Here is a 22,863-nt window from a genome sequence, read left to right as displayed (position 1 = left end):
CTATTGGCTGAGAAAATAACAGATGAGTGATTTGACCAATAGTATCCTAGATAGGCGGGTGCGGCAAGTGATTGTTATCCAATCACACTCACCAGAGATGAAAAAAAGGAGGAGCTCCAGCGGGTAGTGGCGGTTTTTCAGTATGGCGTCTGTTGCTGAGGGCAATGGATTTTACTGGATTCATGACAGTATCCTTACATTTTTTTCGTGTTTTTGTTCAATGAGTCTATTTAAATTAGTTATATTATTATGATTTAGCAAGCATAAAGGTCAACCGTGGACAGTTGTCTGTGTTTATGAGAGATGGGAGGCTACATGACAATACATTTACTGTAATGAGTCTCATTTATTTTATTAGAAAGAAACGTAGTGCTGTGAATTGTAACCGTTTTCAATGTACAAAGTATACTTTTCTGAAATGTGTTACAATATACTGCTTCAGTACTACAGTAAAACGCATAACGTTACACTTATATTACAGCGGTATCACATAAACCTGACTAATTTGATCACGTAAGTTAACGTTATTAATTCTGGATTAATGCTGCAGTCTTATTCTCTTCAGTATATTTAGACCGTTAGCTCATAGACTTGTGTTTATGGGAGGCATGTTGTTTGTTGTGTTTTCTTTAACTTGCATAGAATCAGATGAAGAGCAGCCCATGGTTTTTGTTACAGGTGAGACTTGGATTTATGTCATGCTTTAGTGTTTTAGACTGATACTGTCAAATACTAAAATATCACAACTTGTTCATCATTCTGCCAACTCATGTTTGACATTTGAAAACTGTCACTCCCATCCTCTCTTAGGGATGAGCAAGAATTCCGGTTTGAAGGTTGGGTCTGCAAATAATACAGAGGGAAAGATCAAAAGAAGAGCTAGCTGCATGGATAAAAGTAGGCAAAAAACAGGATTGCATTCAGCAGTGCAAAGTGCTGAGATGATGGTGGGTAAAGCTTCAGATCAGAAACTGCCTTCCAAAATTACTACACCTGCACCAGAACCGGACATGCCTTCTTTCACTTTAGCGCAGGTGAGCACTGAAAAATATGTATTTACAGTGTATGTGAGGTGAAGTGCCTCAGTTGTCTGCTGGGGTGCAAACGTGTCACCATTTGCCAATTATTGAAATAAAAACAACAGTGCGAGTGTGGCATAACACAGCTGAAGTAGAGACTGTATATACCATACTCATGCTAAAATCAAATTTTAAAACTGACATTTAAATTATTCTTTTTATTTTTTTTTTACCCCTCATGAGTTTGCATTCTTGTGTCTGTAATGAATTCAAATCTAATCATTTAACATGCATTGCAATCAAAAGTTTATTCTGTACTATTGCTAATTTCCACATGTTAAATAATACAATTATCAAAACTATGAAACTATGATGCCAAATAGTGGTATGAAAATTATGTAGTGACCAAAATATGTTTACATTTTGCATTTAGCAGACGCTTTTATCCAAAGCGACTTACATTCAAGTTACAGATTTTACATTTTATCAGGTCCTGCTTTCCCTGGGAATCGAACCCATGATCTTGGCGTTGCTAGCACCATGCTCTACTATTTGAGCTACAGGACTGATTTTCTTTCATTGACTGATTTTTCTTCAATGTCCACTCCTGCATCCACTTAGAAAATGTAGGAATTCATATTATATTTGCTATATTTGTCAACATTTGTCAGGCCTTTAGATCAGAAGTTTTTTGAACTGACTAGAAACATGCAAGTGTGTCTGAATTATTGGCTTTAGATTTTAGACATTTTGTGCATAAATCTTTGGGTACCCCTGAAACCAGTTTAATAATTCGGGGCTTCAGTAAGATGGATCGGTCAACTAGTAAATTTAGACAATGTGTTGTTTTGCATATACTCTATGTTAATATTTGCTTACGGAATTTTGTCTTTATCGAACATCACCTTGCATGAACTGATATTTCCTTCAGGAAGTGCAAATCTAATTCCCTTTAGCAGTCATACATTCACATATTCACATTTAGGAGGTACTAAGAATCTAACCAGTTTTGTTCATTTGATTTGTACATCAAATCTTCAGAAATTTGTGTTCTATAGATGTGTGGAAATTAAATTTAAAAGTGTCTGTTCTGGACTGTAGCCTCTCTTCAGCGCTGCTCAAGCCAAGTGTAAGCCATCATTGAAGGATCTCTGCCCAGAGGACAAGCGTCGGATTGCCAATCTCATTCAGGAGCTGGCCAGGTAAAGCCCTCTCATTATAGTGATCTGATACTTTTTAGACTGAATGAATGATTACAGTAGCCCTCAAGCCAATGCGATTTTCTGTGCATAGTGATACAGCTGTGTGTCTGATCTGTTTTGTTTTGTTGTGTTTACCTTTCAGAGTTAGTGAAGAAAAAGAGGAGTCTGTACAGAAACTCAGGGATGAACAGGAGACGTTTGAGAAAAAAATCCAACAGCTAGAGCAACAAAACCAACTTATCATAGAAGAGAGAGAAAGTATCCTTTTACAACAAGTAGGGAAGCGGTAAGAATGTTCTGGTCGAGTTTAAGTTTTAGGCTTTGCTTTCGTGTAAATTAAATGCTGTCATCAATCGCTCCAAATTAACACTGATTACATGGCAAGCAATTTATAAATGTGGGACATTTTCAGAATGTTTTTTTTTGCTGTTAATTTCAGTAATTATTAATAGATTAAACATATGTTAGCTGTTATCCTTCCTGGTTATGTTAATTCAGAATCATACACATTTATGGTTATGTGAGTATTTGAAATTATTTGATGATTACAGTACTGTTCAAAAGTCCTCTTGTGCTCACCATGGCTACGTTTATTTGATTAAAAATATAGAAAATATAGTAAAACAGTAATATTGTGAAACATTATTAGATTTTAAATAGCTGTTCTCTATTTTAATATTTTAAAATGTATTAATTTAATAGCAAAGCTGAATTTTCAGCAGCCATTACTCCAATCACATGATCTTTCAGAAATCATTCTAATAAGCTGATTGCTCGAGAAACATCTTTTAATATTTTATAATGCAATCGTGCTGCTTAATATTTCTGTGGATTTTTTTTTTTAAAAATTAAGAATAGCATTTATTTGAAATAGAAATCTGTTGTAACATTATAAATGGCTTTGCTGTCACTTTTGATCAATTTAATGCGTCCTCACTGGATAAAAGTATTAATTTCTTAAAAAAAATCTTACTAATACTTTTGAATGGTAGTGTAATTCACAATGTGTTGATTCATGTAAGTCTGAAGAAGGTGAAGGACTGCTTTGTAAATTAGACTGATAGGGGGCAGTGTTGTCTAAGCATTGGATTTGTGTTCAGCCTTGTTGTGACTGCTGTAGGGGCAATATAACCACAGGACGTCATTGAGACGATTTTTGAATTATATTTGAAGGGGTGAACATTCACTTTCTTTGGCATTATGTGTCACATTGGATGACACTACTATTGAATCTTTTCATTGAAGATGAAATAGGTTTTATTTGCAGCAATGATTGTGTGAAATGTAACGAACAAAGAGCATTCACACTGTGTTACGTTTAATATTTACTATTTTAGATGCCAGTTTTTGAGCTCAGGGATCAGACCCGTCCTTGGTTTGGGTTGAACTGCTTTTAATTTTCGTTTGAAATTGAAAGAGCTGGCACCAATCACATGACCACTGGGAACGGCGTGGGTTTCTTCTCGTGCCAACCTGTCATCCGGCTGGCACATCACAGACTTCGCACAGTTCGGATGCTCCCTTTTTTCCTTGCGGATCTGCCAGCTTTGGTGATCTTGCTCTGGTCAAAAGATATGGCGAACCATCAGTTTCGCCCAACATTGTGAAATACGAAGAGCAATCGCAGGCTGCTAAATTGCAAATTTGGCAGGCGAGCTCAGAAATTAGGCGTGCTCAACTCAATTAAATGCACTTTGGCTCCGCGGCCTGGCATTTCTACTAAAATTCAAAACTCCATTAAAAAGAGATTGTAGTGCAAGACAAACTCTATGAAAGCCCCCTGCGGAGACAGGATGGTCTCTAAAGGTGTCAGACAGATGCTGGGCCACGGAGCTGTTCTTAAAGGTTAAGGGGGACGCCAAAAGACAAACTGAGTTATGAGGGTCTGTGTAGAATAATTGCTCACATCGTCTCGATCTCATCTGCCAGGGTCGCAATTATCAAGAGGAAATATCTCCGTAGGAGGGGGAAAAAAATTATAAGTTACATTCTGTGCGTAGGAAGAATTTGAAGCTCGTGTATGGAATGAAATTAGAATTTTCTCAAGCCTGTCCTTGGCATTCTACACCACGTCTCTGAGCGGTAGATTCTGTTACAGAGAAGCTCGCAATCTTTGTTCTTCACAAGGAATTTACATCAAGACGCATGGAAGACACAAAGGAGAAGTTGAATGCATACATCAATATCATTAATCTTATTGAAGTTTGCATGGTCGCTTTTCTGAACGCCGTGGATGGATCAGAGGAGCACAAGTCCTTTTGTAATAGTTTGTTTGACTAGTTCCAGATCCGTGCATACCGGTGGGATGAGCTTAGGTGGGGTTTAGACCCTCACAGAAATGCCACTTAATCACAAACCCACTGCTCGCATATTGTTTATGACCAATTAGTTTTGTAGACACACTAATAATTGGAAGTAATAAACCACATGCTCGCAGCAAATTAAGTCTCACGATATATAAATAATCAAATCATCAGTAGCTTGGTGAGTCACTTTCGCTGTTATTTAAATCGAAGCGTGCGGTTGTGTGAACTGTCCTCCTATCGATTTACATCTCAACCTACACACGCAGACCATCCGGCCGAGAGGCCCCATAAAATATTCTCCTTGGTGCAATTTTGTTCTACCTCGAGGTGGATTTCATTATTTTATTTCTGCGCCGGCTGACAGGGGAGTGAATCATGTTGACAGCGGCTGTCTGAAATATCGAATGCAAACTATGATTTTGTGTATTTTTGGACGGGGGGTGGAGACGCACCATGCCTACAGCTTTCTTTTCTCCTGATGTAGGCCCTCGGAATGAGCTCTGATTGGCCGGCAGCCAACAGAGGTGCCTGCGCTGCAGGAAGCGGGAGAGAATCTTATCAGTCCCGCTCCAGTCGCTCCAGATTACCAGGCGCTGAGCGTTCCAGCACACCCTTCTGTTAATGTATTAATATGTGTGTTTACGCCCAACCTGTCTATCGGAGTATCAGAAGACTCGGCAGCTGCGAGGTAGATGCCTGCGTGCGATGCGCTCTATCTACGAGACGTGCTCTCCGTTCTCATTACAAATGAGAGGCCTATTTATGGTAAGAGTCCTTGTTGAACAGTTACTCATTTCATACCTGCTATAACACAGTGGTTTGACATCCAGCTGTCATGAAGGACAGTGTTTGTTGGCAGCTCAGGATTTGATATCCCCTTGAATCATTTCATTTTAGACAGTCAGTGATCTTGAATGAGCTACAATAATAAACCAGATGAATTTAGCTTAGATATTTCCACCTATGGTACATCCTTAACAGTCGGTCTTAACAGTCAAAGTCGTTGAACTTACTTTTTGTGATCTGAACATCTACATTTAAGCCCTGTTCACACCAAGAACGATATCGTCTGTTTATTCTAAGCGCACGCTCCTCTGCCGCTTTAAATGGTTGAGCTCATTACAGCAGGATGGATTCTGATTGGCTGTCAATGTTTGTATCATTCATCAGCTGGAAAAAAATCGTTCTGGAAGTGATTCCAATGATATCGTTTCTCTGTGCCTTCATCGTTATAGCTGTGGTGTGGACTCTGCTATTCTTTAACATTGAGAGCGATTTTTAGAACTATATCTTTATCGTTATCTTTATAGTTATCGCTCTTGGTGTGAAAAGGCCTTTACATTTAGTAATTCCGCAGACGCTTCTATCCAAAGCAACTTACAAATGAGGACAATAGAAGCAATCATATGTAAGTGCTGTGACTAGTCTTGGTTAGTCTAATGCAGTACACATAGCAAGTTTTTTTTTTTTGTAAATAATAAAGAATATGAGTAGATAGAATAAGAATAGATTATTTTTTAAATAAATAAAAAGAAAAGTAGGTGGAATAGAAATAGAGTAAAAAGTGCTGGTGTTAGATATAGTGTGAGTGTTTTATTTATATATAAATATATATATATATATATATATATATATTTCTAAAAGATAACAAGTAGATTGGAAAGAAATAGTATAGAGAGTGTTAGTTTTAGAGGGTCATTTTTTAAAATAATAAATAAAAAGAAAATAAGTAGTTAGAATAGAAGTAAAATAGAGAGTGCTAATGTTAGAGGGTCAAGTGTAGTTGGAAGAGATGGGTCTTTAGTCATTTCTTGAAGATGGCTAAAGACTAAGCTACTCGGATTGAGTTGGGCAGGTCATTCCACCAGCAGGGAACAGTTAAGGTAAAAGTCTGTGAAAGTGTTTTTGTGCCTCTATAATGCACCATTCACTTGTAGAATGCAAGCATATGAAGGGCACATACGTCTGAAGTAGTGAATTCAGGTAAAGGGGTGCAGAGCCAGTGGTTGTTTTGTAGGCAAACATCAATGCCTTGAATTTTATTCAAGCAGCTATTGGTAGCCAGTGCAAATTGATGAACAGAACAATGACCTGACCTTACATGGGTTGAGTAAGTTCCATTTAAAAGTTTGGGGTTTCAAGATCTCTTCTGCTCACCAAGGCTGCATTTATTTAGTCAGAAATGCATTAAAAACTGTAAAATTGTGAAATATCATTACACTTAGAAACTAATAAATAAGAACGTTGTTTTTATACCGGTTTTAGTATTTAAAATGTTTTGAGCCCAGAATGAACTTTATTCTACTTCAATAACCAATTTTAGGGTAAAACAAAAGATGGAATTTACAAATTTGATTCACCAGAGGCCTTTATATTGCATTTCTAATTACCATATGAAATTTGTAATTGGGGGATATTAGAACCACTCTCTCTCTTGGATCTTATCTAAAGTTTATATAGTCGGATGTATTTAATACTTCAATAATTTGAAACTGAACAGTAACACTGAGTAAGTCATTCGTAGTAAATTTTATGGCTAATTGTAATTACAAACTTGCTTCTCATTCAAATTGAAAGCATTGAATCAGTGGTCTCAGTCAATCATTTTTTAATAATACAAATTCACATGTATGTGTGAATACTGAAGGTAGAATGCACTTTAGCAAAATGTTACCAATTTAAGATGCAAGCTATAATATGCAACAAAACAAACTGAAGGGTTTGCATCATATTGCTTGGCAACTGTAAGGAGATTATTATACAAAAACGATATTACTTAAATTATTTATTGGGCATTATTTCCCCTAGTTGTTTCTTAAACCAAGAAGCCACTGTGATTATACCACTTCATATTGACACCCTGCGTCTTCCATGGTAAAAATCACTAGCACATGGCCTCTTGTGGGTTAATTTTGTATTTGTGAAGTTCCATTTTCTTTGTGCAGTATTCTGGAGATTTTAATACTAGCCTTTGTTTTAAGGTAAGATTTACCACGCTTATCTTATGGGTATTGGATTGAGAGGCTGTTGAGCAGAGGCTGGATTTAGTGCATATTGACATTGCAATAACGGAGATATGAGGACTATAAATAATCTCTATAACGTTCTAACTTTCAGTCGGTTTGATCTGTGTTGCCCCTCTTGAGTTCCTGGGCCTTGAGGTATTATGATGATCACTGAGTGGTTGTGCTCTACAGCCAGGCTGCTTATTAAGAAGAAAGAGCAAAAAAAAGTTGCTTTCCATTATTGCTTTCCACGTTGGAAAATTAGATCTACCGAATGGATTTCTGCAGAGCGTGTGAGAGTAAGCGAGCGTACGTCACGCTGTCATTAGTCAGTGCAGCCGTGGCTGTGGTTCTGCTTCAGATCAGTTGAGTTCTGCCCAATGCTGCATGTGTGCCAGCTTTCTCTGTCTCACAGTCTGGCATCCTGCCCACCCCTGCCCAGCCAGACCCAGATGGAGAAGTGTGTGAAGCCCTCGCCCCGAAGAAACACTTCTATCTCTTCTCAGCAGTGCAAGTCACAAACATGACTCCAGATATTGGCTGCTGGGCTTCATAAGGACACTGGGCAACTGAGCTCTCAGTGGAAGACATTTTTAATGCCAGTCCTTTTTCTAGGTTTTTCTGTTATATGCTAATTTATTCAATTGAAATGTTTATTTTAGGAAGTTTAGATTGTACCTGGCCAGTTGTATTTGGTTTTAATTTGTCTTGGTTTTCACCAAAGTTTTGTGATACCAATTCTGATTTTTCTACATTTTCTGAAAAAAAGTTCAGAAGATAAATTAATTGCATACAAACAAATTTGCCTGACCCACCAAAAACACCCCTCAATTCAGTGTCTAAACAAATTTGCCTTGCCATCTGAATAACACCACAAATCTTAGGGAAACCACCACTTTCTCAGAATTATAACATGCGGTTTTAAGTACTGTACAAATTACCTTATATATATATATATATATATATATATATATATACTTTTGAATTTTTTTTGTCACCCAGTTTGCTTAATCACTCAGTTGACTCACAGACCACTCTTTTGAGCTTTTATTTATTTTATTTTAATATTTAATTTTATTCATTTTTTAAAGCCTCCATTCAACTCAGACCACAGAAATCCTTCAACCACTGATATAGTCCAAGAAAGCATCTTGAAATAGTATTGGTTTTGCATCTGAAGCTTGATAACATCGGCTTTGGGCATTTAAAAAAACATTTGAGTATTTAACTCGACATAAAGCTTGCTTTTACTGTTACTGGTTACCTTTGGGGCACTATTCTGAGGGAGGTTCTTTCATTTTGTACCTTCTGTATAAAGGCTCCTGCCTACTCAGCATTAGGTTGGCAACACTACAGTGGGGGAAATGGATTACCATGTCTTGCTTGGTAGGGGAGAGAGTTTTAGTCTAAGTGGGAAAAGCGGCAGAGTTATTCAGTGTGTGTTGACCCTTGACCCGCGGCACAGGCCTGCAGCAGCAGTACCGAGAGTGTCAGGAGCTGCTGGGACTCTATCAGCAATACCTCTCCCAACAGCAAGAGAAACTCAACAAGTCTATCACCCTGCTCAATCAGTCCTGCTCCCACAGCAAGGTGAGTACTAAAAGAGAATGTGCCTGTGTGTGGGAGAGAGCGATAGAGAAAAGCCAGAAATGGCTCAGACTGAACATGTGCGTGCACTGAATTTGTATCCTCTATGCTATGTTAAACTTTTGGCTGATCATTCATGGCTTTGTATAACCATAATAGGCAGAGATTATTTTGTTTGCTCAGCTAACTTAATATCCTGGCAGACCAACCAGTTTATCAGGTGACAGGTGATATTTGTTCGTTTTGAGACTTGAGTATTTGGTGAAATTAACAGTATCTGTGTATATAACTTAATTAACATATATAAATATACTGTATATACACACACGTAAACTGTAGATATGTATATATGTAGTATTGATCTTTAACGTATATAATGGTAACTCACTGCAGGCTGTTGCAAGTTTACAGTAATTCCCTAAATTAGATTACGCTTATGTCATTTTCCCAGCTACAGATATTTTTTTGTATTTATCCCTATGTCTTTCACATGGTCAAAGAGAGAGATGAGACCACCAAGGTTTCCTGAAACATGAAATGGCATTCATAACTCATTTTATATCTGTAATATGACATTTCAAATTGAAAGAGAATATTTGAAAAAGAAAAATGAATGCCGCAGTTTAATTTGATTGATTGATCTGAAGTTGTTTGGACATTGGCTGAATTCATTGCTCTGGTAATTTTTTTAAACATATATCTTTACACATAAACTGGAACCTTTTTTTGCAACTGAGCTGTTCATACCAATTTTCAGTTTTCCTGAATAAAAATACATTTATTAAGAAATTATAAGTGAATTGCATTCAAAAAAGTGCCTGGCCTGAATCTGAATAAAAAGCACTCCAAATCTGGGGGAAACCACCAATTGTCTAGCAATATAAAAACTACTCTTAGTTTAATACCCTATTCAAAGTTTATGCTTTATTTACTTATTTATTTTTTGTTTATTAATCAGCCAATCCGCCTGCAGACTCATAACTATGCACAGATCTGTCATGCAAATTTTTCATGACAACCAGTGACCTATCCTGTCTGAACGATCAAATATTCAAAAAATAAAAAGCCTAAATATCCAGCTCCACTTATTGCTCAAAACTATCATAGATCTCTGGATTATTCATAATAACGGTTCGTTGCTCACAGCAGGCGATTTGAAGTCCAACAGTAATTGCCTTAAAATGTGTTGAAGGTGAATTTGTAACAAAAGCGCTGTTTTGATGGCTCTAGTGGTGGTGCTTTTAAAGGGGTTGGATTTAGAGAAGCAGCCTCTCAGAGAGGGGTTATGGCATGCTGACACTTTAGCATCTATAACTGTTAACCTGTCAGCACACTAAAACCCTCAGAGAGGTTCCATCTCTAAATTCATCCCCTTCAAAGCACTGTCGCTAAAAATATTAAAGCTAAAACAAAACAAGAAAACTCACTAACTGACACTAAAAAACTCACATGTTGTTTTAGTTTAGACCATGCACCCTGTGCACCCTCCATCTTAAGCTTGTATAAGGGAAATGAGCTTGTCCTCTCCGAAACCTTGGCTGTGAGTAATGTATGTTTACATGCTCCGTGACCTCCTCTTGAATTAGTCAGCGGCCCATTTCTGTCCCCTGAGAGGCGGACGATTCTCCTTTGTCCTGAATGTTTATCTCTTTGGTGATTGACCTTGGGTTGTTGCGTTCTCTTGGGATTAGCCCACCCTTCTAACTCCCTTGAGTAAAATTTGCCTTTGTGGCCACATTATTAAATGGTCAAGAGGTGACATGTATACTTTTTGTACCTATGCCCTGTCTCACAGATTCCTAGCAGCGAGGGGGCGGCCAGGAGGTCTTTGGGTGGAAGAGGAACTGCTTTAGATGGATCTTACTTGGACCTCCCTTCATCAGGAAGCAGAACTGATAGAGGTGGGTCAGTGAAGTGCACTCATTCGTTCTCAATGGGACCGTTCAGTGCACCCTCCAGCAGCGACCAGAACTGCGAAATCCATGACAGGCACACCAATCACAATTCTGAAGGTGGACGTAGCGATCTAAGCTTCTCCAACAGGGATCCCTCTGCCTATGATGCCCTGAGGCTGCATGGCACCTCTGAACCCAAGTGCTCTTATCAGTGCCACAGAATGGAAAATGATGACATGTGTGGTGCTAATCGAACTGGAATAGCCCCACTGTCTGGTCGGGAGAACTGGGAGGAGAAACGACGATGTCTGCTCCTGCAGAAGAAACAGCTGGAGATGGAGAGGGAGAGAATTCAAGCTCGGTTGGCTCAACAGGAAGAGAAACTTTTGCTCCAGAACAAGCAACTCCGCCAGTCATACCTTCAGTACAGCAAGTAAGAGTCTGGCACAAACCATTTGTTGAAATGCTATTAGTATTTTTTAATAGATTGTTTGATAAAAATAGATACATTTTCATGCACCTATAAAGTATTTCCAGTTCAGTGTACTGTAACCATGAGGGATAAGTTCGACTGTTTTTGATAGTATTTTGCAGCCTAACTTGAATTGAACCATGAACATTGTTTTTATTTGTCTTTTTTGAAGGCTTCAGCAAGCAACCAGAACAGACTTTGAGAGACCTCTAAATGGAGACAGCCGTTTTATTGAGGGTCAACAATCCAGTTTTGTAATGGATCAGTTGACACACAGGTAAAGCTTGTTTTCAAAATTGCATTGAATGCAGAAAAGGGCTGGAGAGATGAAAAAATAAATAAATAAATGTAATATTCAAGTATGCACTGATTAAAATTTAACGGCTGTATGATGTTTTTTAATTAATACTTTTATGCAGCAAGGGTGCATTAACTTGATTAAAACTGACAATAAATACATTTATAATTTTACAGAAGATGTTCATTTGAACTTCATGTATGTATCTTGAAAAAAATGCATGATTTTCATAAAAAATTTACGTGCTTAACTGTTTTTAACATCATGAAATGTTTCTTGAGCACCAAAATCAGCATATTAAAATAATGTCTCAAGGATCATGTGACACTGCAGACTGGAGTAATAGCTGCTGAAAATTTTGCTTTTCCATTACAGGAATAAATTATATCTTAAATATATAAAAATAGAAAAGTTATTTTAAATTGTGATTAATATTTCAGAATTTTACTGTATCAAATAAATATAGCCTTGGTGAGCAACCCCAAACTTTTAAACCGTAGTGTAGACCAAAATCTTTTTTCTCTCTCTCTCTTATGCAGAAGTGAAATAAAAGAAGGAGAGTCACACACTTTGCAGGGAAATGTTCGTCAACCGTTAAGCAACGTACAGTCACAGCAACGCACATCAAGTGTTGAACAGTCTGCACCCAGGATTTCACAAGGTACATGCACAGGAAATTATGCAGAATATGTTATACCTTTTTGCTTTTTACTTCACCTCTTTAATTGGAAATTTGCATTACATCCTTTCAAGCATCTCTAATTTTCTCCCTGCAGAGATCTCCATTACCAAGAAGGATATGGCCACATCTCCTGTGAATACACAAAGCTTCCGGACATCTGCTCTTCCCAAAATTCCTCCTCTTGGCCTTCCTAGCACTCCAAAGGCTTCCAGGTGAGTTAAGGTGTCCCTCAGGGTTCTGTCTTTGGTCCACTCATGCTTTCCCCTTGCTATGGATGGGCTTCTTCATACACGCATCTAATTCATCCTGTCTAGGTCCCGCCCAGCCGTCTAACACAACCAATGTGTTTTTACACACCCTTTCTATATTTTTAGTTGAGCAAACATTTAATTTTGCCACTTGACAGTTCGGTCACTCAACTACCACTTTCTGTAGAGAGGCTGCTGTTGCAATTTAAAGATGGGTGGGGTATGGTGCTTGAGAGAAGCCACTCTCAGGAAACTCAATGAAAAGACCCATACCAGTAAATACAATTTAACAAGTTCAATTCAATAAGGAGTGAAAAGAGAGAAATGACAGCAATTTTGGCTCAACAGCACAGCAGGGGCCAAGCCTGTGTATTAATTATGTTCTTGGAGTCCCTGTCTCTGTGATAGAGCTTCTTAATGCATGAATGTGAAAAAGGAGAAGCGGTGGGAGCAGTGATGAATGGGGAATCAGAATAAAACAGGGAAAAAGGGAGAAGAAGCGAAGAAAGAGAAAAAAAGAGGAAGCTGGTCTGGGTCGAACGCAGCGCGAGGCCTGTTTGATGAGTTAAATGAAGATTTTTGCCAGCCAGTGCTGAGGCTGACAGGAGCCAAGCTGAGTCCCATTAGCTGGCGTAGCAGGGCCCAGCAGCAGGTGTAATTGAACCGAGTCTTCCAGCCCGGGCCGAGAACGCGCCGCCTCCCTCAGCTTAATGAGAAAGAGTGAGGCAGAGAATGAATCACTGACCGCTAGCGCGAGACACACTCTGGGATAGGGAACGAAATTCATTACCGTTTTCTTTTAACGTAGAAAGGTAATTAATGTGACAGCATGTCTTTTTTCCCCTCCCCCAACGCCCACAGCGAGAGCATGAGCATGTCTCGTTTAGCGTGCCATCTCTGAAAAATGCAGATTATTTGTAAGTCGTTTGTAAGGCGTATTTCTTCTCTCTTTTTCTAGGAGAAAATGTACTGACTTCAGAAGTAATTGCCTTTTTTCTTCCTCTGTTATATGTTGTGGTGAATATTTTGCATTAATATGTTCCTTTCTGTCTCGACGTTTCATTACCGAGCCAGAACTTTTACAGGAGCTGGGAAAATTAGGCTGCTTTGTGTGCAGCTATGATATTTTTGGGAGACATACCAAGAGAATGTCAGAGCTGACAGGGAATTGAATACTCGCGTATGCATAATATGTATCAGGGAAGTTGAGAAGGGCCAAATGTGAACTAAGACCAGGGCAGATATGTTTCTCTTAATGAACAGTCAAACTGTTGAATTTCAAGTGGCCATTCCAGATTCACCTTGCATTGTGACATCAAGCAGCTTTAATGTCAAAGATACGTGATAAAATAGGCAATTAATTTTTTTTTTAGTTACACATTTTTCTTAGGACTGTGAATTGATTCGATTAGAAGATTTTAATTGAGTGAACTAATGATTTGCCATGGTTAAGAAATTGCACATCAATATTTAGTCTCTAAACTAGCTTAAATTGCTCCGATGGTAGGAAAATAATAAATAAAAAAGTTAATTAAAATAATTGATGAAAATGGAACATTGCATTGACAGCACAAATATCTGTACATATGACATGCAATTCATATTTCGATTTAAAAGGACATATTTGACTTGGTTGGTAAAGCATCATGGGAAGCGTCCCTCGCCCACTAATACCACAAATTAACTCTAATGAAATGACCACATTTATGCCAACCACTGTGGAAAGTCTATGTATGGAAGGTAAATATTTTATTGTAGCCCACCGTCTGGAAGGTACCAGGTACATTATTCAAAACCAAACCTGATTTGAGGAAATTAATGAAGTGTGTCGTTTTATAGTTTTGTTTTTGTTTTTTTTAAGAAGCCAGAGGTTGGATGCCAGCAGTCTTCTGAATAACCTCAGGTCTGGCCCAGGGTCTGATTCTGCATGGACACACTCTTAAAGAACAACCTATAGCTGTCAGCCCACAATGAATTAATAGACAAGCACTTTATAACTACAAGTTTGCTTAAAAGAAGAAAGATGCCCTGGGAAAAAAAGCTCAGGTTAATGAAAATGATTATGGATATCTCCTGTCTGCTGTAGATCATAACATTTCACTCAATCTGAAACAGGTAGTTTTCTTTGATTGGCAGTATCCTTGGGGTGTGTGAACTCAAGTGCTGATTCTTGCATGATAACACACTTAAATTGGTCTTGTCTTTCAAATTCAGGGGTTTTTAAGCTCTCGCTAAAGCAAGGGACACTATTTCTATCTTTAATAAATAGTTGGTGATAAGGATTTGGAACCCAATGTATTAAACTTCATTTGTGGAGTTGAATGATTGAGGAGGGGTGTGTGTTATTACTTTTCTTAGCAACCAGACTTTAAGGTTTTCACATGGTGGGTGATAAAACTTGCGTAAAATCTTGCACGTGTACATTAATAAAGAGTTCAGAGAAACTCTGGTGGGCTCTTTTGACTCTCTTCAGCATCCTCCTTAAACACCATAGAAACCAGACAGCAATGCTTTAGCAACTATGAAACAACGTGCCAAAAATATTCGGAAAATATGTATATATTAATCATTTAAAATATTTATTTAATAATATATTTTTTAAAAGATTTATGTTCATTTAATATTTATATATATTTTAAATAATTATATAAAAAGTCCTATCGTTGTAAAAGGTGTGTTTTGCATGACAAGCTCCTCACATTTCCTTTAGAAATATAAAAATCTTGTGTGAGTTGATCTCGCTCAGGAGAGTTGACTGCAAGTGTCACAGAGGGAGAAGGAGATGAATTATGTAGTCAGACTGATAAAACTCCACAACCTCCACAGGAGTCGTCAAAACAATACACTTATCAAACCACGTACTTCTTTCAAATTACTTCCACCTTTTTAAATTAACCTGTGCAGACTTGGGCCATCTTTTGTAAACTCCTCTTCACTTTAGAAGAGGACATTTTTTTTTTTTTTTAATTGTGTATCTTATTAAAATTTTCAGGGCTGGTTTGATAGAGCCGAAGTGAGAAATGTCAGTGCTCCTGTTCATGGCCTGTGCCTCTCCTCAACTTACTATTGATTTGGAAGAAAATTGACATGCAGTTTTGTCGGTATATGCCGTTTTAGGATTTTTATATTACTGTTTGGGCTACAAATTAGTTTGGGCTCTCAGGCGTGACGGACATTTTTAATGAGAATAGTAAAATAACTGGAGTCTGGAAACTGATAAACTGTCTTTTGTTTGGAAATATTGAAGTAGCATCTGATTCTTTCACTGTCTTTCACCCTCTCTCTGTATTTTACTTCTCCTCGCTCTCATTGATGCGAGTAGGATTTGTTGTATGCCCATGTTTGCAAAACGAGTTAACCTGTAGAGATTCTAGTATATTCTTTATACTTCTGTATGATTTCCAAAAAAGTATCGCACTTGGTTGCTTCCAGTTTAGACAGCTTCTTACTTGCATTTTTTAAAATTAAATTACTTATTAAATATATAAACAAAAATAGAAATATATATATATATATTATGTAATGTTAAAATTTACTGTGTGTACACACACACTCACACATATACAGTACATACAGTGTATGTATATATATATGTTCATATATATATGTTCATTTTAATAATAATAATAATATTTTATTAGTTATTTATACATTTTTTTTTTCTTTTCAATCATTCAGGAATTCACTATTTTATTTTTCTCTTTAGTAATCTGGTTCCTTAAATACTGCCATTGTTCCGCTCACCTCTGCTTTTCTATTTCAGACATCCTGAACTCTGTTCCCAACCTCTACTGATCCTATGAGTGAACAGATAGCATTTGGGATTAGGAAACCTCCTCTTAAGTGATATTAATGTCTCATGGTCATTCACCAGTGGACCTTGTGAAAAGCAATGAAAGCATTTGAGTAAATATGACTGCCAAACACATTAGCATTCTCTCCGGCAATTTCCTCCTACCAACGCCCTGACATCCCCATCCCCCGCCCAAACTACACCTACCCCTTCCCTTGTTATAGATTGTGACCGGAGGTAAGAAATGCATTATTCATATCGGCAATGTCGTCCATTGATGGATGGCTGTTTGAGAGGCCTGTCCGTTAAATAAATCAACAAATAAAAATGCTAATTCTCACATTTTAAGAGGGAGCCTTGCCAAAGTCCCACCCCATCAGCCATCCACCCTCAGTGTAAGCTGTCCTCTTTCCCTCTGATGCAAATGTGCAAAAGAATTGTCAGATGGCAATCGCCAAAATGACAATGCGATTCCCGGATTGGACATTACTATCATTGTTATAGGACTGGATGTTAATGAAACCTAGATTCAAGTTTCAGGCTTAAAAGCAAAAGAACATTAAGCAGCTTGATCTGTTATGATGTCATGATATATTTGTAAGTTTTTTTTATTGTGAGTGAATGTATGAAGTTGCATACTGACATTCAGCGAGAGTCTCTTTCTCAAATGGACTTGTAACTGGCTCTGTAATTCTTAGCAAATTAAACATACCTGACAGATAAAGTGCAAATCTGATTTGTTTGTATCTGTTAGTTAAGATTATAATTCTTGTAACAATATTTATTGCAAAGTAATTTCATTAAGAAAACTCCATTTATACAAAATAACAGCAACATCAAAAGCGAGTACTCAGAAACGTTCAGTGTAAAATTGCAGGAGTGAAATGAGACATTCCTGATTATGTATGTATTACTGGAATATGGGTTGACAAGTTAACAGTGCAAAAACATTGTAAGTCTGCATGAACTGATTTATGTTGTCGCTGAAATGCTGTTGAATACAAGTATTAGAAATGTGTAATGTAATTACTTCCTACTAGGGTTGCAGAATAACAACAAAAAAAAAATCCAGAGAAACGCATTTAAAAAAGTGGGGGATCAAAATAATTTCCCCCCCACTTTAACTAAAATAAGTTGAAGTACTAAATTTCTTGATATTTCTCGAAATTGCACTTGATATGGAGTAGCTGCCTAAGAAGGTTGTTCCAGATCTGTCCCTTGTGAAGAACCTCTCATATAGGCAGTAGACGGCTTGGCAGCTCTCTAGGGTTTGGACCAGAGCTCTTGTGTTTGTCTGATGAAGAACTTGTGTGAAGAACAGCCAGTATGGTACAGCATAAGTAGGTTTGTTAATGGTGAATGTTTGCTGCCTCCAGAGTTCAGGGTCAGAACCGTAACAGTGGTTAACAAACTGTCCTGGATCCAGGTGGTCTGTCTAAGGGCCAGCTTCTTAGAGGTCCTCGCAATGTGTGAAGTGAGATCAACTAGTCTGTAGTCCTCAGGGAACAGGGGGTTTCCGATCTTTGGCAGCGGAACAATGCAGGATGTCTTCCAGAGCTAGGGCACCTTCATCAGTCCCAGCGTGAGGGAGAACAGGTGCTCAGGAACCCCGCCGTGCTGGCTTCGTGAACATGTGTTCAACACTCTGGGGATCAATCCGTCAGCCTCAAAACTCATCTTTACCTGTGCAGAGATTTTCCAGTTCGCTCAGTCCTCACCTGGTTAACAGAAATAGACAGTTGAAGGGTGGGAAATGTAGGCATAATTTTAGATTTTAAGAGATAATTAACTTAAAAGTGAAGAGCCTGTCATCATTTGTTCATCTTCATGTTGTTGCAAATCTGTAGAAAGAATGTTTTGGCTGCCTTTTTTCTCGCAATGAAAATTGTTTGGGTTGGCAAACCTCAAAACCACATTTACCATTCGACAAATTTTCGTTGGCAAATTCCAGTTATTTCAATAGTAATTTTGCGTGAGGGTAAGATTTCTCTACATAGATTTCGCAATGGGTTCAGTTCGGTGGATTTGCAGCATTGATCAAACAAAAAAAGCTTTTTGGTATGCGACTTGTCTTTATCATTTCATCACTCATTTGAAAATGTACAATTTTTGCAGGTAAAATTTCACAGAAATGACTGCACCTTAAAAGTAGTCCATACATATTTGCTATATTCACTGTATTCTTCTGTAGTCATATGATAACTTTTGTGAAAAACAAACTCAAATTTAAATATTTTTTGAAAATTGTCCCTTTTTTCATGCACATTAGTGTTATTTTTTGAGTCTTAGTCCTGTTTTAAATGTCCTTTTTAGTTTTTTTTAGTCAGCCTATCCAGATTTTTTCAGTGAAGTTTTAGTTCACAATCGGGGAATTTTTGTCTCTACATTAGGTTAGCCAAAAGGGTAGGCAGCATTAATATCTTAATATTTCTTTAAAAAATTCAAGATATTTTCTGGTGAGGGCAGTACCAGAAAGCATTGTGCCAAGCTTTTAGTGAAAAAAATTCAATCCAAATTGATGGACAAGATGAGATTTATATGCATAGATTTCATTCAATACTGAATGAAATCAAAAATAGGTCAATCTTATTAAAAATGACAATTTTATCCTTCACTTTTAAATAAGCAACATGCTACCGTTGTACTCTACTGGAAACTTTGAATCGAGTCTTAAAATATGTGAGGAGTTATCTATATTAATTGTTCCAAATCGATCACTTTTGAGGTTCCATCTCAGATAGGATGTTGTCCTAGAAGGCAGAGCTTTAGAACAGAGCTAATGTGTTTCCTGAGAAGGATGGAAGTTTGAAGTTCTGACAACCTTTAATTTATATTTACCTTTCTGTGGAAATATTTTCAGGTATAGCCAATACTTTCAGGATTTCAGACCCAAAAAGTGTCAGACACCAAGGAAATAGTGGGTGGCATGTATCTCAGCGTCCTGGATAATCACCACTATCATGGCCGTGAAGCAAATACTGCTTTCATATGTCAGAGGCACTCAGTGGATGACACCGTTTTCTGCCTCTCATAGGAGCTGAGATCCCTCAGACACACACACACACACACACATCTGTATGAATACCCACTCATCCCCTCTGCTGCATGGATGCAAATCAATGCTGTTTAGAACGAGCAGTGAATTATGTTAGCAGCATCAGTGGAACGTGCTTTAAGAATTCATGTTTTAAATCTGAAATGTGCGCGTCTGTACTCGATGAATAATTTATTAAGCACCTCGACTGAGGGGTTGAATCTTTATTAGCTTAATCTTTGTTTATTCTTTTATTTATCTCCTCACTCAGCTGTCAGTTTTCCTTCCAAACTAGGAAAACACGAGCTGACTTGTTCTTCATATGCACCCTAAGGCCACATGTTTCAAAGCCTGTGAACTCTGTCGTCTATTCAGTTGCAACAATGTCGTTTTTTATGTAGGGGAATCTGAGGATGTAAAGCATTCCGAGTGCTATGTAAATTGTCCTGCTTTTATTTATATCACATTTGTCCACTTCCGTTTTAGTGTATAAAACAATTCTATGACATTTTCGCTGAGTGTTGTTTTTTTTCATTGTTAGGTTGGACGACTCTTTGATTGGGCTGTTGGATATTATCAGCCCCGTATGCAACCCAGAAAGGTACCGAATCAACCCCTCATCCCGGAGGAGTTTCGTCGCCCCTCAGTCCTTTCAGAAGACTCTTCTCTCTCCTTTTGGCCCCAATCGGTCCTCTCTGCAAGACCTGGAGGAGAGTGAGATCTTAGAAGACATCTTTTTCATCTGTTGAAGGGTTATAATGGTGACTCAGATTGATTGTAGGAATAACTGAATTATTCATGTGCTCTTAATTCTGCCTTTTTAAATCTCTTTAGTGTCTTGAAATAATTATGGACTTTTTTGTGCTATTGATGTATTCAAGGTTTATTTTTGCCTTAAAATGTGTTTATTAATAAATGGTGTTGTTTATTCAGTCACAGATGGTTGGGCAGCAGCATCATTAATGTCCACAGGCTTTCAAAGGAACTAACTTGGCAACATATATGTTTAAAAAGCTTCTGAGGAACAGTTTCTGTGATCTGTAACGTATAATCCCACTATCATCTGATGAAATGAGAAATTCTCGTAAGAGTGACTAGTCAGTAAGATGCATTTCCAGTCAGCGCTGTGTTTTCCACAATATTCATGAGTCATTGAATTTTCTGCATATATTAATTTTTTTTTTCTTCCACAGCGGGTGTAGCACAATTTTTAATGTGTCCCCTCACTTTTCTATTCCCCTGCTTTTCTTATATGCACAGCATATATGCTTTGATACTTCAAACTCGATCTGGGAGCATCAGTATATGCAATGGGATTCAGCCAAACATCGCTCCAGGGCTATTGGTGTAATTTGATCTGAAGTGTTGCAAAGAAAGTTTCAGAGAGGCTGTGTGCATGTGTGTGTGTGCATGTGAACCCTCTGCCTTTGAAGTGGTTTCAGAGTACATCAGTCGTGCCACAAATCCATAAAAAGAGAGAAAGAGATTAAAAACAACTCATAAAAAGGCTTGTATAGACATACAGCAGGAAATGGGACAAGCATAATGCTGCTTTATTCTACACTGTGCTTTATTACTGGGCTTAAGCAGAAACGCGTCATTCAATAAAATTACAAAAGAGAGTCTAGGGACCAGAGAAACGTCGAGTTGAGAACAGGGCAGGAGCTGCGGCAGCACTCCGACTGCTAATACAGCTCAATCTCTTTATGATAGGCTTGGCAAAAATCCACAGATACCACCCAGCACACTCAACTGTGCTCAAGTTGTCTTTTTTTTTTTTTTTGGTCTTTTTTTTGTTTTTTTTTTAAACCACATTTTACTGCATTGTTTCTGTAAGTTCTGACTTTTTTTCTGATGAGTTGAAGACAGTTAGTGCTAATGAAGAATTGCTGAGAATCTGATGGATTAGTGCAGTTTTTCTTCCTTTTTTTCCAGTGTGTTTGAAAAAGCAGTGAAGCAAATTGGAGTTCTGACAGATGCATGGAATTTCAGAACAGAAGAAAACGGCAGACAGTTCTAACAGGTGCAGCAAAAAACTTTTGACACCAGTCCTTCAAGAGTTCTACATTCTCCATAAAGGATTCCCCTGATTCTGTCAGTTGCATTGTTCCATTGTGTCTCACAATACAAAAACATGTAAAAATATATTTTAAAAAAAGCATCGTTTAAATGACAAAATGATATTCGGTGCGGTTACAAACATAAAAATTACAACCGTTGAAATGATAAAAGTAGCCTACAATAGGCTATAGTATTTTAAAATGGAGAAAAAAAATAATTTAACAAATGACATTTAAAAAAAAAAAAACGAATGAATACATAAATAGGCAAATAAATAAGCATGTTGGCAGCAGTTCTGAAAGTGACATTAATGTTCGGATCAAATCTGATTGGCTCTTCTTACGTTCCATAATTAAATACCTTACAACCATACTGCACCTCTAAGGACTAAAGTTTACCTGCTTTAATTCAGGGTTTCATTTTTTGTCTTTCAATTTTCTTAGTCATCCAGTCCTTCTAGATAGAAGTAAAAGACTATAAAATATGCAAACCTATATACAGAGGAACAGAGCAAAAAAGAGAAAAAAACATTTACAGTATATTCAATAGTTCATGTATATACGTATATATATTTATAATAAAATTTCTGTTCTGTCTTGTCGGTTTTGTCAACTCTGCATTTCCAGATTGCTATGTAAACAGTTGCAGCTGAAACACGGAGGAAGATGATGAGCGCGAGAGACAGATGTTGAAAAAGACCGAAAGGGAGAGAAAGACAGGTGACACCGAAATCCAACAGACGGAATGCATATGATTGCAAAAGATCCTGGAATACCTGAATGATCATGTGTCGGAAAGATCTAGAAGGCAAAATACAACATTCTCGGAACCCGTCTGAAAACGCGTCGATTCAGAACTGAACTCCCCTTCGAAATGAAGTGAACTAACTACTGCTCCCCCAACCCCCAACCCCACTGTACAGATGCTTAACTCCTCGGTAAAGCCAATTAACCAGCTCTGGAATTATCATATATTTACAATAGTGCCATCTTGTATAATAGGTCAGTTGCAAAGCGTAACCAAAAATCGTTAAAAGTCCTTAATTTGCGATAACAAGAAATTCAAAAACACGTGTTCCATCCTCAACACCCGCGCACGGGAAACCTCCCCTTGAATCCGTCTGAACGCTGAAGCAGCACATGTAAACACGCAATGTGATGCGGATTCTGACGATACTTGTGCAAAACGTACATAATGCCCACTTCATTGTAACCTTAAGCAGAACGTCGAGTGCGGTGTCAAGCTGCACAGGTTTGTCATG

At 37.7% G+C, this 22,863-nt stretch overlaps 1 protein-coding gene across 3 annotated transcripts; it reads left to right on the top strand.

The window, feature by feature from the left end:
• The first annotated feature begins 69 nt into the window (after positions 1–69).
• Positions 70–22,266, top strand: LOC306855817 (protein hinderin-like). Of its 3 annotated transcripts, none has more exons than XM_079394709.1 (11): positions 70–188; positions 649–678; positions 811–1,034; positions 2,121–2,221; positions 2,364–2,479; positions 8,998–9,122; positions 10,915–11,447; positions 11,659–11,763; positions 12,324–12,445; positions 12,561–12,678; positions 20,083–22,266. In XM_079394709.1, the coding sequence occupies exons 1-11, from the start codon at positions 143–145 to the stop codon at positions 20,288–20,290; spliced, it is 1,728 nt and encodes a 575-aa protein (XP_079250835.1). In that variant the 5' UTR covers positions 70–142; the 3' UTR covers positions 20,291–22,266. The 3 variants fall into 3 exon arrangements, with proteins under 3 accessions (XP_079250835.1, XP_079250834.1, XP_079250836.1); XM_079394708.1 differs by having other exon boundaries at positions 100–188; positions 643–678; XM_079394710.1 differs by lacking the exon at positions 20,083–22,266 and adding an exon at positions 16,478–18,219 and having other exon boundaries at positions 111–188; positions 643–678.
• Positions 22,267–22,863: the final 597 nt, after the last annotated feature.

This window comes from Barbus barbus (assembly GCF_936440315.1).
Source record: "Barbus barbus genome assembly, chromosome: 36".
Classification (NCBI taxonomy): Eukaryota; Metazoa; Chordata; class Actinopteri; order Cypriniformes; family Cyprinidae; genus Barbus; species Barbus barbus.
The sequence above is the reverse complement of the archived record's forward strand: the minus strand, read 5'-3'. Positions and strand labels throughout refer to the sequence as shown.